Here is a 21,990-nt window from a genome sequence, read left to right as displayed (position 1 = left end):
TTTTTTCCTTGTATCAAATGCCTTTGCATCAAAATCCGTTTCTTTGTCCAAGGACCTTTGTGAATATCATTACAAAAACCTTTGCCATACAAATTGTGCCAAATTTTTCCTAAAAGGACAAGGTGTTACACCTAAAAATTTTCATTGTGAAAAGGGGTCTATCCCAAGACTTTTCAAAACCTATGCTAACGCTTAGTTGCTTGCCACAATTTGGTCATGTTAAGATTTGCATCACTTTAAGAACTCATTCAAAAACAAGAATTCCAAATCATGGAACTTCTCCCCCATAATTGTAAAATGAAATAGGGGCATGATTAAAGCATCTGGACATAAGACTAACATGTGCTTTGGTTTTTGTTTCCGCCATGAAAACATCCCAATCCATCTCGAGGTGTGAGAAGAAATGTGGGAAGTTCGAGATTCTTGTATCTCCCAGCTTATACAAAAGGACATGTGCAGGAATAAAGATTGCAAACTGAAGTCTTGGTTCATGTTAGCTAAGGATCTTCAAGAAGCTGTTTAAACGGTCGAAGGACCAAAAAAATCCCATACTAGGGCAGAATTTTTCTTGATCCTTCTCCCATGCAAAAAGAGATGAAGCCGATAGCAGTAAAAGCATCATGAATCTCGGTACAATTTTCAAAGGGTTGTCTCCAACAGACCGGAGGGTAATCCATGTTCTCCAAATTCACCTCAATCGAGGTCATGACAGAAGCATGTGGAGCCATTTCTGAATACACGAGCCCTAAATAGCTCATTCAAGAACTCACTCCAAGGAGTCAAAGATTGCAATAAACCTACTTCGGGTTATCTTGTGGATGCAACATCTCTATCAATTAGTATGAGACACTATGTTAGACATGAGAAAAGACAGTTAAAAGGATGAATGAGGCCACCCTATTGGAGGAGGGCCTAGGTATTTCCAATTTTGTCGAACCTTCTTAGGACCAAGATTCCCTACTAACTTCAGTCTTTTGAATTTCCTTTTCAAGGATTGGCTTTGGGCTATCAAGCATCCAGAGAGGCATAACCTAGGTTGCCTACTCCAATGAAGTTTGACCAATTTCTTTCGAGGAAGCCACCAAAGGCCCTAAATTACCTATCTCAAACATGATCAACAACCAATTCTATTAAAGCATTAACAACATGATTGATGAGATCAGTGATCCATAAGACGTCTGTATGGACCAGAAGAAGGCCAAGCCTTTAAGAGCTCTCAATATGAAACTGGGGCATATTTTTAGTGGTTTCATTCCCATAAGAACACTAAAAATCCATCTTGGGCAACCTCCACATTATCCATGAAGGTTAGCTACAGCAAGCCTAGGAGCAGAATTTTGCCAAAAATCAGAGCTGGTCCATACAGTTTGCAAGCTCCTTTGTCAAGGCATCTCAAAAGGGTGAAAAGAACCCAACATCTCTCAAACAAGATCTGCCCACTCAAACTTGGTTTTCTTCAGCTTGTTTCAGTAGGTTCTTCCTTCAAGTCTTCAACAACAACAACAACAACCAAAAAAAAAAAAAAAAACAAATCTTAGGTAGTCTAGGTATTTCCTTTGGATAGATTGGGGAAGTTCCTTTGAAAAAAAAGAAGATCTTCTTTTTCCTTCTAGTAGTCTAAGTGTTTCCTTCGAGTATTTCCTAGATAAAGTCTTCACTCCCCTTCGGGTAGACTAAGCGGTTCCTTCAGGTTTCTCCCAAACAAATATTCCTTCGGGTCTTCCTCAGGAAAAAACGTTCTTTCACCTTTGGGTCTTTCTGAACAAAGTCCTCCCTTTCTCCAAGTATCTTGAGATGTCTTTGGGTTTCTTGATATGTGAATCCTCATGCCCTTCAGTTGAAAATCTAACCAAGTTTTGAAAGTGATCGAGAGACATTGGAAAACGCACTGGGGCAGCTTTTTTAGCACAGTCTCTCCCCTCAAAATGGACTTCTTTTCAATAGCCTCAACAGCATCTTGAACTTTAGCAAGGACAACAATCACAATTTCTTTGCAAGGCCATCAAAAGATCTTCTCAACTTGCTCGAAGCATTCCTTGGAAGCCTGACCTTCGCGTTGACAATAAAAAATGGTGAACCAAGCCTACATTCAGGGAGAATCATGAACTATCTCCCGTTTTATTGGATCCTACCATAAGCAAAATATTCATTTAACTTGGACCATTTCCTTCTCAGGAACATTCATACAATATTAGGACCACCTCAGTCATGATGATTCACTTGACAAATCTCAAATCCATAAGAAATCAGCTCCAGCTACTTCAGCAATACAATGTCAAAACTTGCTGGTAATGGGTGCCCACATGAGAACTAGGGAGGAAGAGTAAAAGGATTAAATTTTATCGGGTTTGCCATAGCCTGGACATGTCACTAACTCCATTCAATCAATTTCATTTTCAAGGACATGCTTTAATCAAGCCAAAGAGATGTCATTCACATTGCATTCTTCAATGAATAGTGACGACCAAACATTTGAGCATTTGTGATAGAACCATTCACCTGCTCAACATCTGGGCGACAATGCCCCATCAAAATTTTAGGGAATTGCATTAACATCCCTTCTTGTCATTCTCATGTTGCCTTTAATAGGTCTCTAATGTGGCATATTGCCTCGACAAGTCATTTCAACGATTGACATGAAAATGAAGTTTGTTACTTGTGCCTCACAAGAATCTTCACCACAGATTATAAAATCTTCATCCCAAGAAGTATGCCAAGCGTGGAATCAATCACCTAAGGCTTTCTTTACAAGGGGAAGACCTCTATCTCCTAAGTGGATCTTTGCGAAAGCTTTTGGATATTAGGAATGCCATCCATCGAAAATATTGGAATCCAGATTTGGCCTTGTCACTACATCCCAAACACTGTCTCAACAAGACCTTCTCTCATTTTGGTTGGCTTAGGTTTGTTGCAATCTTGTACACATTTTTCAAAAGAAAAAGAAGGTTTTCCAAAATAAGGTCAAAGCATAAATGTTCAAATCAAACATCAAATCCTAAAAATCTATGTTTTAAAGCACATGCATATTCTAAGAGCGACAAGTCAATGCCAAAACCCTTTTTGTGGGAAAAGAGTTGTTTGAGTGAAATGGTTGTCCCTTACCAGGGATAAGGGGCATGTGATCCCCAAACACTCACCTCATGATATCCATCTCAACAACTCCATATTCCTAAAACATTCACCACTTTTGCAAAGTGCACATTCAATTCTTAACAATCAACCCCCCCACCCCCCCCCCCCCCCCCCCCCTCCAGGGAGGTCCTACCCAAGACTAGTGTGGACCCTAAATCAGTGAATGACCATATGTGCAAGTTTCATTCACCAACTGATTAGATTTGAAATGATGGAGGCATTTGTTTCAGCTATCCTAACAGTTATATCACTTGATAGCCCTTTTAAGCCAGAAAGAAAATGATTGTCAAAAATCACCCGAATTTATAATTTGGCACGTAAGCTCCTATGGCTAAGAAGTAAGCGTTCAAGATGACAGAGAAAGGCATTCATTTCACTACCATCCCGCTTGCAGAGAAATATCCCTTGCTAGCCTAGTTGAGCATGTTGAATTCTTTTCTTGTTTAACCCAGTTAAGGATTACCCCCCACACTGGGGCGAGTTAGATGGTTACAAGGACCTCATGCTAGGTGACTTCCAATATTTTAGTCAATCAAATGAGTCTCTAATTGAATTTTTTTTTTTTTTTTTTTTTTTTGAGAAAATAGCCCAAATCAAATGACAAAAGTCATGGGCCAATCAAGTATAATGAAGCCTCAAGCAAAGAAAGGGCAAAAGAAAAATTTAGCCCGAAACAATAAAGAAACATGGGCTAAGGAAAATCAAAATGAAATTGGCAAAATTCAAGAAATGGACTCAAATTGAGGATATAGCCAAGCATGAGAGGCAACCAAAAAGATTCTCGATGAAGTGTAATCCTTGACTTTAAGAAACCCTTCAAAGAATTTCACAGCCAAAATATCCTCCCGTGAGCCTAGGAAACCCATATCCTTACATTACGGTCCTGAGAAAGTCCTTCTTGATTGAGAGTGACTACTTAGTCTACGGAGCTTATGCCAAATAATCACCACATGTGAAACTTTTGAGCCTGATATCCTTCATTTCAAGCACCCAATTAACCCCAAGGCCACGTTACAATCTAATGAAAGACCTCACTGATCACTGAGGATCAGTTGGTCATGGCACATTGAACATTTGGTTAATCATTGATAACAGAATCATCCGCTTATGCCAAGGCGTTATGCCTCAAAAAGGGTAGGGTCCTCTCCCAACCCACCCGATGAGTTCAGAAAGCCAAACACATTATTCATGTTTTCCTTACATACCTTAAAACGGGACACCCTCATTTGATAAGCACAAGCACTTTGCTCAAGAAATCCTTGCTTGCGAGCATGTTCCTTATTCATGGTAAATGATAGCCGTCGAGCACATACACTCACAAACCACATAGGAAACATGGCCTTAGCGAGCCCCTCTTATGGTACATGCATAAAAACAGATTTTCATGATCATGAATGAATTTCCAAAAATTTTGAACTTGGTTTTCAAAACCAATTGAAACAGAAGGGAAAAATAATGACCCTCAAAGATTTCAAATCCTCCAAAATTTTCATGTCCAAAAACAAATCCTTGAGGGTTATTCATTTCTTCCTAAGAAATTTCCAGAAAAATAGGGTTTTAAGATTGCAACAGCTTATGCAAGCCTCCCTTCATCATTATCAGGCATCTCTAAAAAGACCTGAACCCAAAAGATTCAAATGCTCAACCGTAGATTTTAAATACCATGTGAGCATCACTCCCCTAAAACACTTTTCAAGCCTCTCAAACTCATCCCAATAGAGGATGCCTGAGTCATTGCTTTAGGCATGACCCCCAATTCCCAAGGGTTGGCCCCAGTCTCAATCCTAATACTGGGGCAGGTTTTAAATATAGAAATCAGCATCATGGCAATTCTTATCTAGCTATGACTGAGACTGTCAGCATTTCCAAAAGGGGACCTTCCCCAAGATTTGAATCCAGAATTCAACAAATCAAGGAACCCATTGTGGTATAATCGTCCAGTACGAGCTCAAACTTATGTCAAATCGGTCCACCGATCTAGAACCACACAAAATCCTATACTGGGGCAGCTTATTTTGTGTGGTTCAACCTATTTTTTGCCTGTCAATCTCAATGAGCTGGTCCACCTCGCCAGGAACTTTTCCTCTCATGTCAAGAATCACACAAAACCTACACTGGGGCGGTTTATCTTTGTGCGTCTCATCCAGCACCTCCAGATGTCTTGAACCTCATTTTCTAAAAACTCGATTCACCCGATGCAGGGGTCGGTTCAGCCCCGATAATCAGAATTCATAACAGAAGGATGCCAGAGCCCATTCTTGACCATGCGACAGCATTTTTAGCTTATCTTAAGGACGGAGGGAGACGTTTCCCATGAGGTCATCCCAAGGAATCCGTCTTTGCATTAACAGTCCGCTAGGGTAATAACAGGAGCAACCAGTGCATACTGCCTCACGGCGTGTCTAAGGAGATCTCGTTCAGAATGTCTGTGTTCATTACCCACGTTTTGGTATGGTCTATAAGGTCCACTTTTAGCCAGTCTACAAGCTTGGAACCTCACAAAACCCTAAGCTAGGGCAACTTATTTTGCGCAGTTCCATTCACTTTATGATAATCAGTATGCAAGAATGAGTCCATCTCGTTAAGAAATTTTCCTGTCATGTCAAGAACCGCACAAAACCAATACTGGGGCAGCTTTTATTTTGTGCGGTCTCTCCCTTTTCCATCTCCCTCAGTTGATTTATCACTATCAGATTGAATCGGTAAACCCATGAGGATACGATGCGATGCAAGCGCTACCAATATCACATATACATCAACAACCTTTTGAAAGGTGATTTCCAAGATTATGCATATAAGTCCTACCTAGAGACATTGTTTCTTGCATACAGCAGTGGCCCTTTTAAAGGTGATTTCCAGAATTGTACATGTAAGTCCTACTTAGAGGCATTTTTTCACACATACAACAGCAGCCTTTTGAAAGGTGATTTCCAGAATTGTACATGTAAGTCGTACCTAGAGGCATTATTTCTTGCATACAGCAGTGGACCTTTTAAAGGTGACATCTAGAATTGTACATGTAAGTCCTACCTAGAGGCATTGTTTCTTGCATACAGCAGCAGCCCTTTTAAAGGTAACATCTAGAATTGTACATGTAAGTCCCACCCAAAGGCATTGTTTCCTGCACACGTCAGTAGCCCTTTGAAAGGTGACATCCAGAATTGTACATGTAAGTCCTACCCAGAAGCATTGTTTCATATGCATGATAGCAGCCCTCTCAAAGGCGAATTTTTTTTTTTTTTTTTTTTTTTGTGGTTGTACATATAAGTCCTAATCAAAGGCATTGTTTCTCACACACATCGGCAGCCGTCTCAAAAGCAATTTTTCTATGGTAATACGGTAACCCTCTCAAAGGCGGTTTCTAGAATCATACATCAGCCCTCTCAAAGGCACTTTTACTAAAGTCATACATCAGCCCTCTAAAAGGCGATTTCCAGAATCATACACGTAAAGTCCTAACAGAAGGCATTGTTGCATACATACATCGTGAAGTTACACACATGTCCAGGCCTGTCAAAAGGCAATCCACAACATACATACATAATTGGCCCACCATGAGGCAATGTCCACAAGATAAATGAAGAATACATACATGCCCACGCAAGGGCTACATCATGCAACAACAAAAAGCTAACCCTATTGGGAATCATCATCCCTAAAGGAGTCAATAGTCTCATCATCAGAAGGAGTGTTCCCCCGGGACATAGCATACATGAGGGCCTTCCCCGGGTCCCCCCTAGAGCCAGCTCTCCGAGACATGATCTACAATACAACAAGAAATTCTGACATAAGTGGTAAGCCCATAAGTTAAATGGCAATGCAGATGAACTAACTCTTTTCCTAAACATGTTATGTAGGTCTATGTCAGGCATATGATCTCACAAGAAGCAAATTCTTGCACACATTCTACAGTGGGCGCACCAGTGATATACATCCCCGGACTCGCATTCTACAGTAGGCACACTAGCGATATACATCCCAAGACTCACATCCTACAGTAGTTGCACCAATGATATACATTATTGGACTCACATTTTACAGTGAGCGCACCAGTGATATACATCCTTGGACTCGCATTCTATAGTGGGCGCACCAGCAATATACATTCCCGGACTCACATTTTACAGTGGGCACACCAGCAATATACATCCCTGGACTCGCATTCTACAGTGGGCGCACCAGCGATATACATCCCTGGACTCACATCCTAATCTACAGTGGGTGCACTAATGACAAGCATCCCTCGGGCTCATATTCATTTAGAAGTTTTCCAAAATCCCTAATCTATAATGGGTGCACCGACAACAAGCGTCCCTTAAGCTCACATTCATTCAGAAGAGTTTCCAAAATACCTAGTCTACAGTAAGTGCATTGACGACAAGCATCCCTCGAGCTCACATTCATTCAGAAAAGTTTCCAAATCCCTAATCTACAGTGGGTGCATTGACGACAAGCGTCCCTCAGGCTCACATTCATTTAGAAGTTTTCCAAAATCCCTAATCTATAGTGGGTGCACCGACGACAAGTGTCCCTCAGGCTCACATTCATTTAGAAGAGTTTCCAAATCCCTAATCTACAATGGGTGCACCGACAGCAAGCATCCCTTGGGCTCACATTCATTCAGAAGTTTTCCAAAATCCCTAATCTACAGTGGGTGCACCGACGACATGCTTCCTTGGGCTTACATTCATTCAAGAGTTTTCGAATCCCTGATCCACTATTCCCAACTACCAGGTAAGTCCCCTTACCCATATCCAGCATTTTATTTTTAACATTCAAATTCCCACATATTCACACACTCATATATCAAAAAAAAAAAAAGCCACATTATTTGCAACCATGTCCATGAGGTGTTACAGGTTTGGAGTGAATTGTGAAAGACAAAGAAGAAGACAATGGATACAACAGGTAAGAGAGGTAACTGAGCATAGAATATGTCAGTAAAACTTACCCGATTTTTAGAATATGTCAACAAAATACCGCATCTTTGTTCTTTATCCAACACCTCTCATTCCAAACGAGATGTTAGATAAAAAAGGGGTAGTTGTTGATACCATATTTTGTCCGGCCCCAAAATTGATGGGAATTTCAAATGTCAAATCAAAGGTTTCATTAGTTATTTGGGTATGACATTAAACACTTTTGAATACTTTTTTTTTTTTTAATATCCAAAGACCGAAATCAAGCTTGAATTGATTGAATTGTTATGAAAATGGAAAAGTTGCTAGTTAAGAGTTCACCTCTAAAATGAGCTTTGTTATTTAAATTTGCAGTTGATTTCCATCAAAACGCATATCTAACATGATTACCGAAGTTTGCAAGATTGCTCTAGTGAGCTACATTTGGAATAGAAATTAATCTTGGGCCATGCTCTCGGGATGTAGGCATTTACTTTCCTGCTCTATGTGCTAGCATTGTGCATGATGTATATATATATATATATATATATATATATATACCTACTCCCCCCTTTTTCCAAGGTGATTGTCACAATTCATGTCACCTAAGGCAAGCAATGCCTAATTTCCACCACGAAAGCAAGGTGACATGTCGCCGGATTTTCGCCGTGAAAATCTGGTACTCTGCCGAATGCCTTAGGAAAACATAGATTGGAACCACACCCATTCAAAAGCCAAAACCTCAAAGCCCCCATGCATGCAAACCCCCGAAAGCCAATGCCAAAGTCACGTTTTTATTGTCAATCTCTGAAAATTAAGATTTATCAAAACAAAGGACTGTCCTTGGACAGCGTTGTGGGGTGCCTAACACCTTCCCCACACGTAACCAAACTTCTGGACCTAAGAATCAAGATTTTCTTGCCATCTACATTAGATTAGGAAAAACGCCCCTTTTTCTTAACCTAGGATCGGTAATAAAATCAACTAGAAACAGGTGACCAATCACACCTTAAAAAAACCCAATGATTAGTGGCGACTCCACTCACCTTTGGTAATCACCTAAAATTTGGCCTAGATTCGTGCCATTAAACCAAAGGTAGACCTACCTACCTCTACAGAGAGAGAGAGCACCTGAAGCTCCGCGTAAAGCACACGCATGTGCACCACACCACCAATTTGAGAAAGGCCCTCCAATGGGGCCCCGCGTGCGAGGGAGTTGTCACCACAGCGGGTGGTCGAATGAGGGCCTGCAACGGCTGAGAAGGCGGCGGCGGTCTTTCCACTGCCACTCTCGATCGAGGTTGGACGTCGACAAGGAGAGAGAAATATAATAAATTCTTTTTTTTTAGCATTTGTGTCCATATACTTTTACTAATAGAAGCATACGAATATAAATGGTAAAAAAAAATTAGCATTTGAAATGCGTAATGAAGATGAACTATTGTTTTTGGTGTTTGTTGTGTCAAATGTTAAAACTTTATCATTTGGTACACTTGATACTAATGTTCTAGCTAAAAGCACAACGAGTTGGGCAATCCAAAGTATACACCGATCCAACATTATTTTGAGATCCTAAGTACATAACATGACCCCAAGCACTGAGAGAACAATCATGGCTGCAAATTTCAGAAACTAGCCAACTTGGGTCACCTTTGTAGATAATTTTACTTGAGCTTTCAACAGACACAAACTTGGTGGTGGCTTGTAACAAAGCAATATCTAGGGCATAAGGATTATTCTCCAGTATTTGTTGTGATGTAGATCGGACAACACATGCCTTCTTGGAGTAGTATAAGCGCAGGAAGTCATAACGCAAGATCAAAGGGGGGTGCCAATAGAAGCCATTGGGGTGACAGTATCGGAATTGCATGAAATTAGGCAAATTCTTTCATTAAGGCCCCGAAAACAATGTTTTTGCTATTTATAGTAATATTTGTTTTTCCTTAATAACTTTTAGTTTAAAAGTCAAAATAAGGCATCGTTTATTTTAGGACGACCCTTAAGGTCAATAGTTTATGATTCTGCATTTAACTCAATTTTGCCATTTTTGGTAAAATTCGGCATTTTATCACCTAACCATGTAATTAGTGTAAATTAGGGTTTTTAGATGTTTTTCTCAGTATTTATATGTTTTGTAGCCATCAGAGGCAAGGCAGACTATTATCAATAAACACAAATTTTTTGTCAAATTTTCTTCTGGTAGATTCCAGTTTTATTCTCCTTGTGGATTCCGAGAAACCCTTTCGAGGTTTACTATTAGAAATGAACAATTTAGTTTCTGTTCCATCAAGAGAGCATCATGTATGCTTTTTTCAGGCTTCCGCAACATCATGTTGGTTACTAAAAGCAGCAATAACTGAACCCAGATGATCACTTGCAAATAAGTTGCAATGATACAACCACAGTAACTGGTGGGACGAAGATTGCACAAGAAAGGCAAGGCACACTTCTACGTAAGCCAAGGCCTAAGAAAGGACCAGGGTTTCAAAGAAAAATTCAAGGCATTCTTTGTTCGGTATTTTTTTTTTAGGGAATAGTTCAGTTAATTTAATACAACTTTTTCAAAAGTAAATATAAATAAAAACAAGAAATATGTCATGTCCAAAGAAAGCCACGGTCCAAGTTCAGACATCAGAGCTATGAAGCACGAGGGCAAATTCGGGTTCAGGTGTGGGTACAAATGCGGGTGCGGGACTCGACAATTTTTAAAAAATTAGGGTGCAGGTGCAGTGGGATACGTATACTAATAAATTATTAAATATATTTTTACTTACAAATTATTAAATATATTTTCATATAATAGTAAACATATACCAATTTAAGAGCAAGAATAACTACAAATAATTCAGCAATTTCAATTTAAGTTGTTTAACCTACAAATAATTCTGCTCAGGACGTGTGGGCTAGTTATTTATACCATACATTGCAAAAGGGGCTAACTGATCAAGCCACTGTGATGCACCTATTTGAGAACTTAATGCACAAGCTGCCCGATGATGTACTGGAGCTTTTTCTAGTGCAAAGTTGGCTAATATGGCATCAACGTAATTGGGTTGTGCATGAAGGTATTCTACAGGAACCTAGAACGTTGAATGCACGAGCTAGCAACTTTCTAGAAGAGTATAAGGAGGCCTAATCACAGCTGACGGTCCCTATTTCTATTGGGCTATCACATTTGTGGCAACCACCTGAAGGTCTGATGTATAAACTTAACTTTGATGCTGCGGTTTTCACAAACGTTTCAACCTCTAGTGTTGGAGCGATTATTCGGAATGCAAGGGGGCAAGTTATGGCAGCTTTGTCGTCGAAGGATCTTGCTGTTACGAATAGTGAAGAGGCAAAGGTTTTGGCATGTCGAAAAGTTTGCTTTAGATGTTTAGTTTTCAGATTTAATTGTGGAAGGTGATAATTCAAATGTTATGAGGTCTATTATTTTAGCTCAGCCATATTGGTCTCGCTTAGGAAATCTCTATGATGATATTCGTTGTTTGGGTGGACAGATGCAACATGTGGAATTTCGGGATATTAGCCGTACTACCAATGGGGTAGCACATTCATTAGCTCGCTTTGCCAGGCACCTTAGTGAGGATATTATTTGGTTGGAGGACTCTCATCCACCGACTTTAGAAGCATTGTATCTAGATTCTATTTCTATTGCTAATTAAATGAAGTTGGTTTTGCTACCAACAACAACAACAAAAAATAAAATAAAATAAAAAACCTACAAATAATTTGACAAATATATAATTGGTAAATAACTAAATAAGAAATCAACTAAAGTTAGTTTTTTTTTTTTTTTTAAAAATGTATTTTGGCTAGTTTTGGATGATTTTCGGCCAGTTTCGGCTCAAAATGGAGCCAAATTAGGGTGAATCGACGCTAAATCAGCCCTGAAAAAAAAAAAAAAAAAAAAAGGCCTAGAGAATCGGCACATCGTTGAGTGTCAGGTGTGGGTGTAGCAATCATGGAGCCGCACCCGTGCTTTCTAGCATCTTCTAGCATCAGAGACAGCAAGTTGAAGATTTGAAGACAAGATTAGGATCAGTGTTAATTAGTTGAATCGAAAGTTACAAGTTTGAATTCAATAATGATTCCGATCAGATTAGAATTGTTTGTTTAGATTAGATTAGTTGTTTTTAATTTCAACTTCAAATTGTTATTATATAAGACTAGTGCCTTGTCTGATATTGCTATTTACACGTATCAGTTGTAATGCAAATCATAAGCAAAAAAATAAAATAAAAGAGAGGCAGTCTCTTGTTATCAATGTTCAAGTGATTGGTCTCGAATCGACTAAATTATCATTTTATTTTCCAGTTCATAATAGAATATCAATGGGACATAAAGAGAATAAACTTTTGTATCTTTATTACCGTTACAATATTTTATGCGACAATCATAAACAACCCACTCCCTCTTTTCTCAGTCCCTTACCTGGTTTCTACCCAAAAAAAAAATTAAAGCCTAACTTTTCCGGCAAGCATAAAGCCCTTATAGATGATTGATCTGACCAATGTAGGTCCTCCCCAAGCACTCTCAAATTCTTTTACCACGCTTTCTGACAACAAATCAACACCTTGGTCCTTAGCTGTATTTACTGGAGACCATGACCTGAACATATTCAAGAATTTCTCAAGTGACACCTCCTTTGGTATATCTAGTTGTTGTGGTTTCCCCTCACATCCTATACCTACACTTTCAAAAGGAAATGGAAGTATCTTATAATCATCATATACGCCTTTTATTTTTGGGTCCCAATAGGGAAGAAGTGTGTCACGAAAACGCTTCAATATGGGATCAAAAGTGGGGCTAACTTCTATGTCATGATAAGCCCAAACAGCAATTACACCTCCTGGCTTTTTTAGAAGCCGTGTTACTATGGAGTAGAACTGGGGGAGATCAAACCAGTGGACAGCTGCGGCCACAGTAACCAAATCAACTGAATTTTCTCCTCCAATCAAGGCCACTAATTCATCATCTGTCATGGATAATGGAGTGTGGAGATATCGAATGCGAGGGTGTGGCATTGCAAGTTTCAACTGAGCCTCACTCACATCGGTTCCAACTACTTGCTCATAATGCTCAGCAACCTGTCAAGAATAATGTAATGCAATTCTAACAATCTTAGTTTTACTTGATTCTTCACAAACGTCAAGATGCAAGGAGACAATTTTATTTTTGTTAAGAAAGTGTGCAAGAAAATACTGGAAGAAAACCAATTTCTCTAAATTGAAAATAAGAAAAATGAGAAGCAATATTAATTTACACTGTGCCTTTCCCTTATATACACAAAGCAGAAAAAGAGAAAGAAAGAAAGAATCTTAACTACCGAAACTCTAACCACCTAATTAACAAGAGAATGACAGCTGTAAACCACTTAGATTAGTTCATATGTGCCATTAACTACACGTGCTAACAGATGAGTCTTAAAACTTAAATGCTACGACATCGTTTTAGCTTTCAACTTTACTTTCTTCCTTTTAGTCTCAGCTGTGTCGTTTTGCCCTGCTTTATCTTCAGTGCATTCCTTCAAGTCTTCTTTCTTCTTGACTGCCCCTTCTTGTTTCTTAGCAGAAGCCTCAACACTCCCGCTCAAGTCAGGAACCATAAGTTCAGTGACTTGATTATCAGTAGTCTGAAGCTTTGGTGAGTAAATATCTATTAACCCCAAACAAGTAATTAACCTGCTAAAAGCTGGAAGTCCCAATGCCTTTGTAAAAATATTTGCTATTTGAAAATGGCTTGAAACATAGAATGTTTTGATCACCCCTTTTGTTATCTTATCTCTCACCAAATGACAATCAACCTCTATATGTTTTGTCCTTTCGTGGAAGACTGAGTTTGCTACAATATGTAATGCAGCCTGATTATCACAAAACAATTGAGCACTACTTAGATGATCAACTCTCAAGTCTCTTAACAATTGAAGAACCCAAACAATTTCACATGTTATGGTGGCCATTGCCCTGTATTCTGCCTCTACTGAAGACCTAGAGACTATACTTTGCTTCTTGGACCTCCAAGAGATTAGGGAATTAGCCAAAAACACACTATAGCCTGTGATAGATCTTCTGGTATCTGGGCAGCCTACCCAATCCGCATCACAAAAGGCTTTAACTTGCATACTTGAGCTACTAGAGAAGAACAAACCTCTGCCTGGTGTCCCCTTCAAGTACTGAAGTATCCTATTGACTGCCAACATGTGAGACTCTCTTGGTTCAGATAAAAATTGACTTAACCTATGCAGTGCATAGGTGATATCAGGTCTAGTCAGAGTTAGATATAACAATCTTCCAATTAGCTTCTTGTATTGACTAGCATTTGGAAGAAGTTTACCAACATCCTTTGATAAATGCAAGTTCTGTTCCATTGGTGTTCAAACTGGTTTAGACCCTAAAAAACCTATATCTTGCAAAATCTCTAAGCAGTACTTTCTTTGATTCAAACTGATCCCCTTTTCACTTCTGACAACCTCAAGACCTAGAAAATATTTCAGAGAACCCAAATCTTTTAAGCCAAACTTAGTATCAAGTTGGAGCTTCAAAGCACTAATGCAATCAGGATCATTACCAGTGAGCAAAATGTCATCTACATAGACTAGCAGAACTATGAAAGAGGATCCTTTAGTGTAGGTAAAAAGAGAATAGTCAGCCTTGGATTGGACAAAACCAAAATTCAACAATATATAAGAAAACTTGGCAAACCATTGCCTTGAAACTTGCTTTAAACCATAAAGGAATAGAATGAGGAGAAGTAGAAGGAGGTTGTTTGAAAAGCATTTCATAAGGAGTTTTTTTGTTTAAATGCTTGGAGGGTAACCTATTTATAAGATATACTATAGTGAGAATGCTGTCCTCCCACAGTTTTAAACGTAAAGAAAAATGGAACCTTAATGCTCTTGCAACATTTAAAATGTGTTGATGCTCTCTCTCAACAATTGCATTTTGTTGAGGAGTATCAACACAAGATAATTTATACAAGATGCCTTTTGATTTGAAAAAATCCTTCATGATAAATTCTGTGCCATTGTCAATCCTAATACAATTAATTTTGGCATTGAATTGAGTTTCAACCATAATAGAAAACTGTTGAATAAGAGCTCATGTTTCTAACTTAAATTTAAGCAAATAAACCAGTACACCTAGAATAGTCATCCACAATAGTAAGAAAGAACATGTAACCCTCAATAGTGGGAACTGAAAAAGGCCCCCAAAGATCACAATGTACAAGATCAAACATACAATGAGATACATGTTGACTAGTAGGAAAGGATAGTCTCTTTTGTTTAGAAAAATGACAAATGTCACAACATACAGTCTTATTAGATGGTAAAACATATACAAGATTATTAAGCAAAGACAACTTGGCATATAAAGGATGCCCTAAACGAAAATGCCACAAATCAGCATTGACACTAGTGAATCTGATAGAAGGAATGGAGACAGAAACCTTGGAAGCAGCAGCAAGCACACATGGAGGTGGAACTCTATGCTGGAGCAGATATAGGCCTTTTGATGCTTTACCCAATCCAATCATATTCCAATTGGCTAGGTCTTGGATAAAGCAAAAAGAACCGAGGAACACAAGACAACAAAAAAGGGATTTAGTGAGTTGGCTGACAAATATCAGATTAAATGTGAAGGATGGAACACATAAAACTCCATAGAGTATAAGGTTGTCTGAGATATGAACTGTTCCTATATGAGTAACCAAAGCCTTCTCTCCATTGGGTAAATAGACAAAGGTATTAATGGTGGATGTAATTGTGGTTAGGCAAGAAACTGAATGGACCATATGGTCTGTTGCACTAGTGTCAATAATCCAATCATTAGACTTATAGGCTTGTCTATCTATGATATGGGCAGAAAAAATGGAATGAGAAAGGTTAGGAGGCAACCAAAAAGGATTACTTAAAAAATTGGCAAAGTAAGGCATAGTTGAACTAGTGCTAGCAGTAGAAGCTACATTAGAAAAAGGAGATAGGACTGAGGTAGCCTGATGTGTAGATGTGGGCTAAGATGTGGCAGCTTCCTTGAATGACTGAGAGACAAGGAAGGAAAGTAGCTGCTCACATTGATTCTCAGTAATGGGACACTAAGGAGCACTGAACTGTGATTGTGACAAGTTCAATTAAGACTTTGCTCCTAGAAGTTGTGGTGAGCAATGTGTTATCTTAGACTGATTAGTAAACCCCAACATGGGTGGAGAAGCAAAATTCCCAAAATTACCATTATTAGAAAAGAAAGTGCTAAGATTTCCATTACCAGACACCTGATGGGCAGAAGCGTTCCCTTTGTGCTTATATCCTGGAGGATAACCATGCAATTTGTAGCATTTATCAGCTACATGACCCACAATTCCACAGTATGTACAGACAGGCCTCTCCTTCTTAGAATTACCACCTTTTGCACCTTGACCTCCATGAGCTCCCCCTTGATTCCAACCTTGATGACCTTGAAATCCTTTAGGATTGGAATTGTTAGCATATAAACTGTTGGTTCAATGACCAAATCGGCTTGACCAATTTACCTACGTTTTTCTTCTTGCAAAATCAAAGAATAGGCCTTATTAGTGCAGGTAAAGGCTCAGTGATCAAAATCTGACTAGTGATAGTGGAATAACTGTGATTGAGTCCCATGAGAAAACGAAAAACTTGATATTTTTGCTGAGCATTCAATTGATTTCGTTGAGAACCACAAGTACAGGTACAAGTGCCAGCAGAAAAAGACTGATAATGCACAAGTTCATCCCACAAAATCTTGAATTTGGGTGAACCTTGTGAAAGCTTTGAAATTTCTTTCTAAACCTCAAAGAATCTTGGAACATTAGGCTCTAAAAACCTATCACGCATGTCAATCTACAAATCCCTCGCAGTGTGAATATACATCACACTAGTAGCAAGATCTTTGCTCAAGGAATTCACCAACCATGAAAGAATGGTGATGTTTGCTCTGTGCCAAGCATTGTACAAAGGATGAGAGAGATCAGGCATGGAAATTGAACCATCAAGGAAGCCAAACTTATTCCTTCCACTCAATGACAGAAATACAACCCTTGACCAACTGAGATAGTTTTCAGGACCAATCAATGGTTATGAAACAAGGACAACATCTGTAGGTGGAATGAAGTAAGGGCTTGATGGATTGGTATTTGCATCCTCAATTGGAAGTGCTTGATTGGAAGGTCTTTGGTTTGCAATATTAGAAGAATTGGTGGGAATTGGATCTGATTTTGAAGTTGTGTTGGTAGCAAAAGCCATGGATGAGCTATTAAAGATCTGATACCATGTTAAGAAAGTGTTCTAGAAAATACTGGAAGAAAACCAATTTCTCTAAATTGAAAATAAGAAAAATGAGAAGCAATATTAATTTACACTGTGCCTTTCTCTTATATACACGAAGCAGTAAAAGAGAAAGAAAGAAAGAATCTTAAGGGGCTGTTTGGTTTTTCTTTTTTTCATCACTCATCACTTCTCACTCAATTTTCGTCACTCATACTCATCACTCATCGCTTTAAATACCCCAATTTCTTATACCCCACCCGTTTGGCACATGTTTTCAGCTTCTCATCACTCAAATTTTTCTACTATTTGTGGGACCCACTGCTTGAGCACCATGTCAGTGAGTACAGTTAGCCTACCCGCCTCATAAAGCATTCCCACCAAGCCATTATATGTACCTCTCAAAATGGTTGAAGCTTTTCTTTCAATTACTCAAGCACAGATATACATAGAAAACTGTGTCTTAGACAAAAAACCAAAGAAGCAAAAGAGAAAATCTTCAAATTTGAAGAAGTGGGTTTCAAATATACACAGAGAACAGCGTGACCTAGAGATATACACAGAGAATGGCGTGACCTAGCGGTGCGTGAGAACGGCGCGACCCAGTGGCAACATGACCTAGCAGCGCAGCCCAATGGCGTGACCCAGCTCTATGTCTTCTTGATTTTTTTTATAGGTCTGAGACTGAGATGATGGTGCCAACGGTGGAAATGGAGAAAAAAAACAGCAATACCCACACACATACATCCTATCCGGTTTGTTTTTTGCGCAGTTGGGGTTGTGTTTGGTTTGGGTTGAGATTTGTTTTGGAGATTGTTTGAATTGAAAAGTTTGTTTCTTGATTTTGGAAGGATGGAGAAGATGGTGGGTCTGAGATGATGGTGGTATAGTTTACCAAAAAAGAAGAAGAAGAGAGAAAGAAAGAAAAGTGGAGAAGAAATAAAAAAGAAAGAAAAGAGAGAGTGACCGGTCAGAATCTGACTTGACAAGACAAATGGATCCCATTAATGAGTGTTTAATTACGAAAATGCCATTGGAAACTCAGTTTCCATAACTCATCACTCAAAAATCAAAAAATTGAGTGATAGAAACAAAAACCAACACACTTCTCATCTGTGGGTCCCATCATTTTTGAATTATAGTCGATGGAAACAAAGTTATGAGCATGGAAACAAAAAAACCAAACAACCCCTAACTAACTACCAAAACTCTAACCACCTAATTAACAAGAGAATGACAGCTGTAAACCACTTAGATTAGTTCATACACGTCATTAGCTACACGTGTTAATAGATGGGTCTTAAAACTTAAATGTTACGACATTGTTTTAGCTTTTAACTTTACTTTCTTCCTTTTAGTCTCAGCTGTGTCGTTTTGCCCTGCTTTATCTTCAGTGCATTCCTTCAAGTCTTCTTTCTTCTTGACTGCCCCTTCTTCTCCCTTAGCAGAAGTCTCAACAATCTAAGTCTCAACAATTTTGCAGAAAAGTAACAACAGGTTTTTACTATTTGTGATGCAACCGTACAAAATTCGGACAAGTTCATGAATTTATACCCCATGCAATACCCAAGATGCACTAACTCTTAAATTTCTTTTCTTTTCTTTTCTTTTTTTTTTTTTTTTTAAAAAAAAATTCTAACTCATGAATTGAAAGTTTTTTTTTTTTTTTTTTTTTTTAATTCTCATTCTTAGCCATTGATCCAAAAATAAAATTTAGCAATATTATCCATCTAAATGAATAACTAAAAAGCACCATCAATTGGAAGCTCAATTGTGATAATCAGACTTCTAAACTTACATTGCAGTTGATAGGAATCTAGGCTAGCTTTAACACTGCAGGTCAAGCATCCTCATTATGCTAGTCAAACTAGCAATTCGGTAAAAGAATAGCTAAACACCCATACAAACAGCACGCATCAAGCAAAATCATCAGCCAATATATTTTTTGTTTATACTTTAACTCGAAATCCTAGATCTGTTTCTACTTTTGAGAGAATAGTAAGATGCTTCAAGAGAGGTGGGATAGGCATCCTCATTAGAAAAAAGAATTCTAAAAGAAAAATTATAATAAATTGTATTAGAGAGATAGAGGAAGGACAAAAGGGACTAACACCAATAGCAGCTTGACCATTGCCGGTGCCAACATCCCAAGCTAAAGAGTGGTGCGGAGTTAGAGCAGCCAGCATGGAGTACCACTCGGTTGGATAAGTTGGCCTAGCATCCGCGTAAAAACCAGCTTGCTTGTCAAACCTACCGGCCATTCTCTAGATTAAGCTTCGTCTGTGAATTGCTTCTGTTTTCAAACTTTCACTCACTATTCGGATCGAATTGAGTATAATTGGACTGGGTGGTTACCTTCCTGCCACGTGGTATTAACCTAGTCCACACATTTGTGGATGACAACTTTTGATCATTACAAATTTGAACTAAATTTGTCGGTGACAACTTTTGATCATTATTCATGAATCTATTGATGTGAACCACAAATTTAATTAGCCCCTTGTCTAAATTTGTCGGTGACAACTTTTGATCATTATTCATGAATCTATTGATGTGAACCTGATCATTATTCATGAATCTATTGATGTGAACCACAAATTTAATTAGCCCCTTGTCTAAATTTGTCGGTGACAACTTTTGATCATTATTCATGAATCTATTGATGTGAACCACAAATTTAATTAGCCCCTTGTCTAAATTTGTCGGTGACTTGTCTAAATTTGTCGGTGACAACTTTTGATCATTATTCATGAATCTATTGATGTGAACCACAAATTTAATTAGCCCCTTGTCTAAATTTGTCGGTGGCTATTTTTGATCACCATTAAGAATATATATGTGTAGTTTACCAACAAAAAAAATGTGTAGTATATCTCATGTATTGACTATTGCACACTCACCATATATCACGTGGATTGAATCGTATATATATATATATATATATATATATATGTTGAAAGCATAATTTCATCATTTTTATCTTAAACAGATTTATAAGAGAATGTGATATGAAGGATTTCATAAAATTTGGCCAGTGATACATTTATAATATTTTTACAATAAAATCTAAATGACAAGTTATTATTGGTTCTAATTTAGGTCCACTACTCACATCACTTTTTAAATTACTACTAATAGTTAATATCAATATTTTCACAACAAAACTTAGATGTCAAGTTGATAATGGTAAATAAAAAGTGATACCAATGGTGGGTCCATATGAGAACCAATAACAGTTTGCCACCTAACTTTTTTGTAAAATTATTATAAAAAGTAAAATGCTAGAGTTACAAACTATTTTACAACATATTTTACAAACTGCGGATGTGATGAGTGGTTATTTGTAATTTGGTAAGCGAAAAAGTGATGGGCCAAATGAGAAATGAAAACAGTAAGAATGATCCCATAAACAATTTGTAAAATAGTTTGTAGTTGTATCATTACTCTTGTGAAAATGTTATAAATGTAGCACTATTTTATAGATATATAGTACATGATTATTATCGTGATTCTAATTAGCTTAATTAGTAAAGTCTCCTGTCGTCAAATAAGAAATCTAGGATTTGAACCTCGCCTATACTAAAAATAAATGAGAAATGCATGTCCATAGCATTTTTCACAATACTTTCATAACAAATACTAGATGGCAAATTGTTACTGGATGTTATTAGTGAGCAAAAAAATAATTTTGTAGTAGGTTCAAATTAGAACTAGTAACAACCTAGCAACTAAAATTTGTTATGAAAGTATTATAAAAATGTTGTGAATGTAACAATTTTCTAAATAAATTGATATTTTATCTAATGATAAAAAGCAATAATTATGAAGTGAAAACTTTAAGTTAAAATTCTATTATAATAATAATAATAATAATAATTGTAAGGACCCAATTTGTAACGACCCAAAATGATGTTGGGTTCGCACGTAAAAAGGCCCAAACAATATCACTTATAGAGCATGGGTTTGAAAGGCTAGGTCTTGGTCACCGGACGAGGGTTAGTCGTCTTGTTCGTACAGAATTAGGCGGTGTTCACTCGAGGAGTCTTTCTCCTTGAGGCGGTCGGGGAGGCTCTCGTTCTTGGCCTTTTTTCCCCCAGCCTCTTTTTGGCGCATCAACCTTCACATTATATAACCCTTCTTGGTTGATCTTAACCCTCCACTTGTTGACCAGGCAGGTGCCTACTTCAGTACTCGTCCCATCAGCTGCCTCCCCTTGTTTTTTGTTAGTTGCGATGATCGAAGTCACCCTGTTCACGCGTCTTTTCTCATTAATATGGTTAGGACGTTGGTGGGTGCATTTAATGCAGAGGGGACATATTCACCTTAAACCAGTTTCGCACCGTACCCCTACGTGGGTCCCATTCTACTCGCATCTCCTTCAGGGGGCTTTTTGGGGGCAACCTTCAAAGAGATGTTGCTCTTCCCTTTGAAGTCTTGGAGTGCCGAGGACAGGTCATCCTCGGCTATGCCCCCGGCACTTCGGCCTTTCCCTATTCGTCCTCGGTAAATACCCTCCTCGGCACGGGCCCTGAGCTCTAGTAGAGCGTGGACCGGATCATAAGTTCCCTGGCCTCACAATAGCCCCTCAAAATCCTGCTATCCGGCTCCTCGGACGGATAGGAGGGTTTTGATGATATCAGACATCTGTCAATGCCTGTCAATCCTTATCACCTATCGGTT

At 38.4% G+C, this 21,990-nt stretch overlaps 1 protein-coding gene across 1 annotated transcript; it reads right to left on the bottom strand.

Annotated features, from left to right (window-relative positions):
• Positions 1–12,308: 12,308 nt before the first annotated feature.
• On the bottom strand, positions 12,309–19,682 carry LOC115966083 (putative methyltransferase DDB_G0268948). The gene is made up of 2 exons (XM_031085416.1): positions 19,422–19,682; positions 12,309–13,120 (listed from the first exon to the last, which is right to left on the bottom strand). The coding sequence occupies exons 1-2, from the start codon at positions 19,569–19,571 to the stop codon at positions 12,488–12,490; spliced, it is 783 nt and encodes a 260-aa protein (XP_030941276.1). The 5' UTR covers positions 19,572–19,682; the 3' UTR covers positions 12,309–12,487.
• Positions 19,683–21,990: the final 2,308 nt, after the last annotated feature.

This window comes from Quercus lobata, chromosome 10 (genome assembly GCF_001633185.2).
Source record: "Quercus lobata isolate SW786 chromosome 10, ValleyOak3.0 Primary Assembly, whole genome shotgun sequence".
Taxonomy (NCBI): domain Eukaryota; kingdom Viridiplantae; phylum Streptophyta; class Magnoliopsida; order Fagales; family Fagaceae; genus Quercus; species Quercus lobata.
Note: the sequence above shows the minus strand (reverse complement) of the source record. Positions and strands in the feature narration are given on the sequence as shown.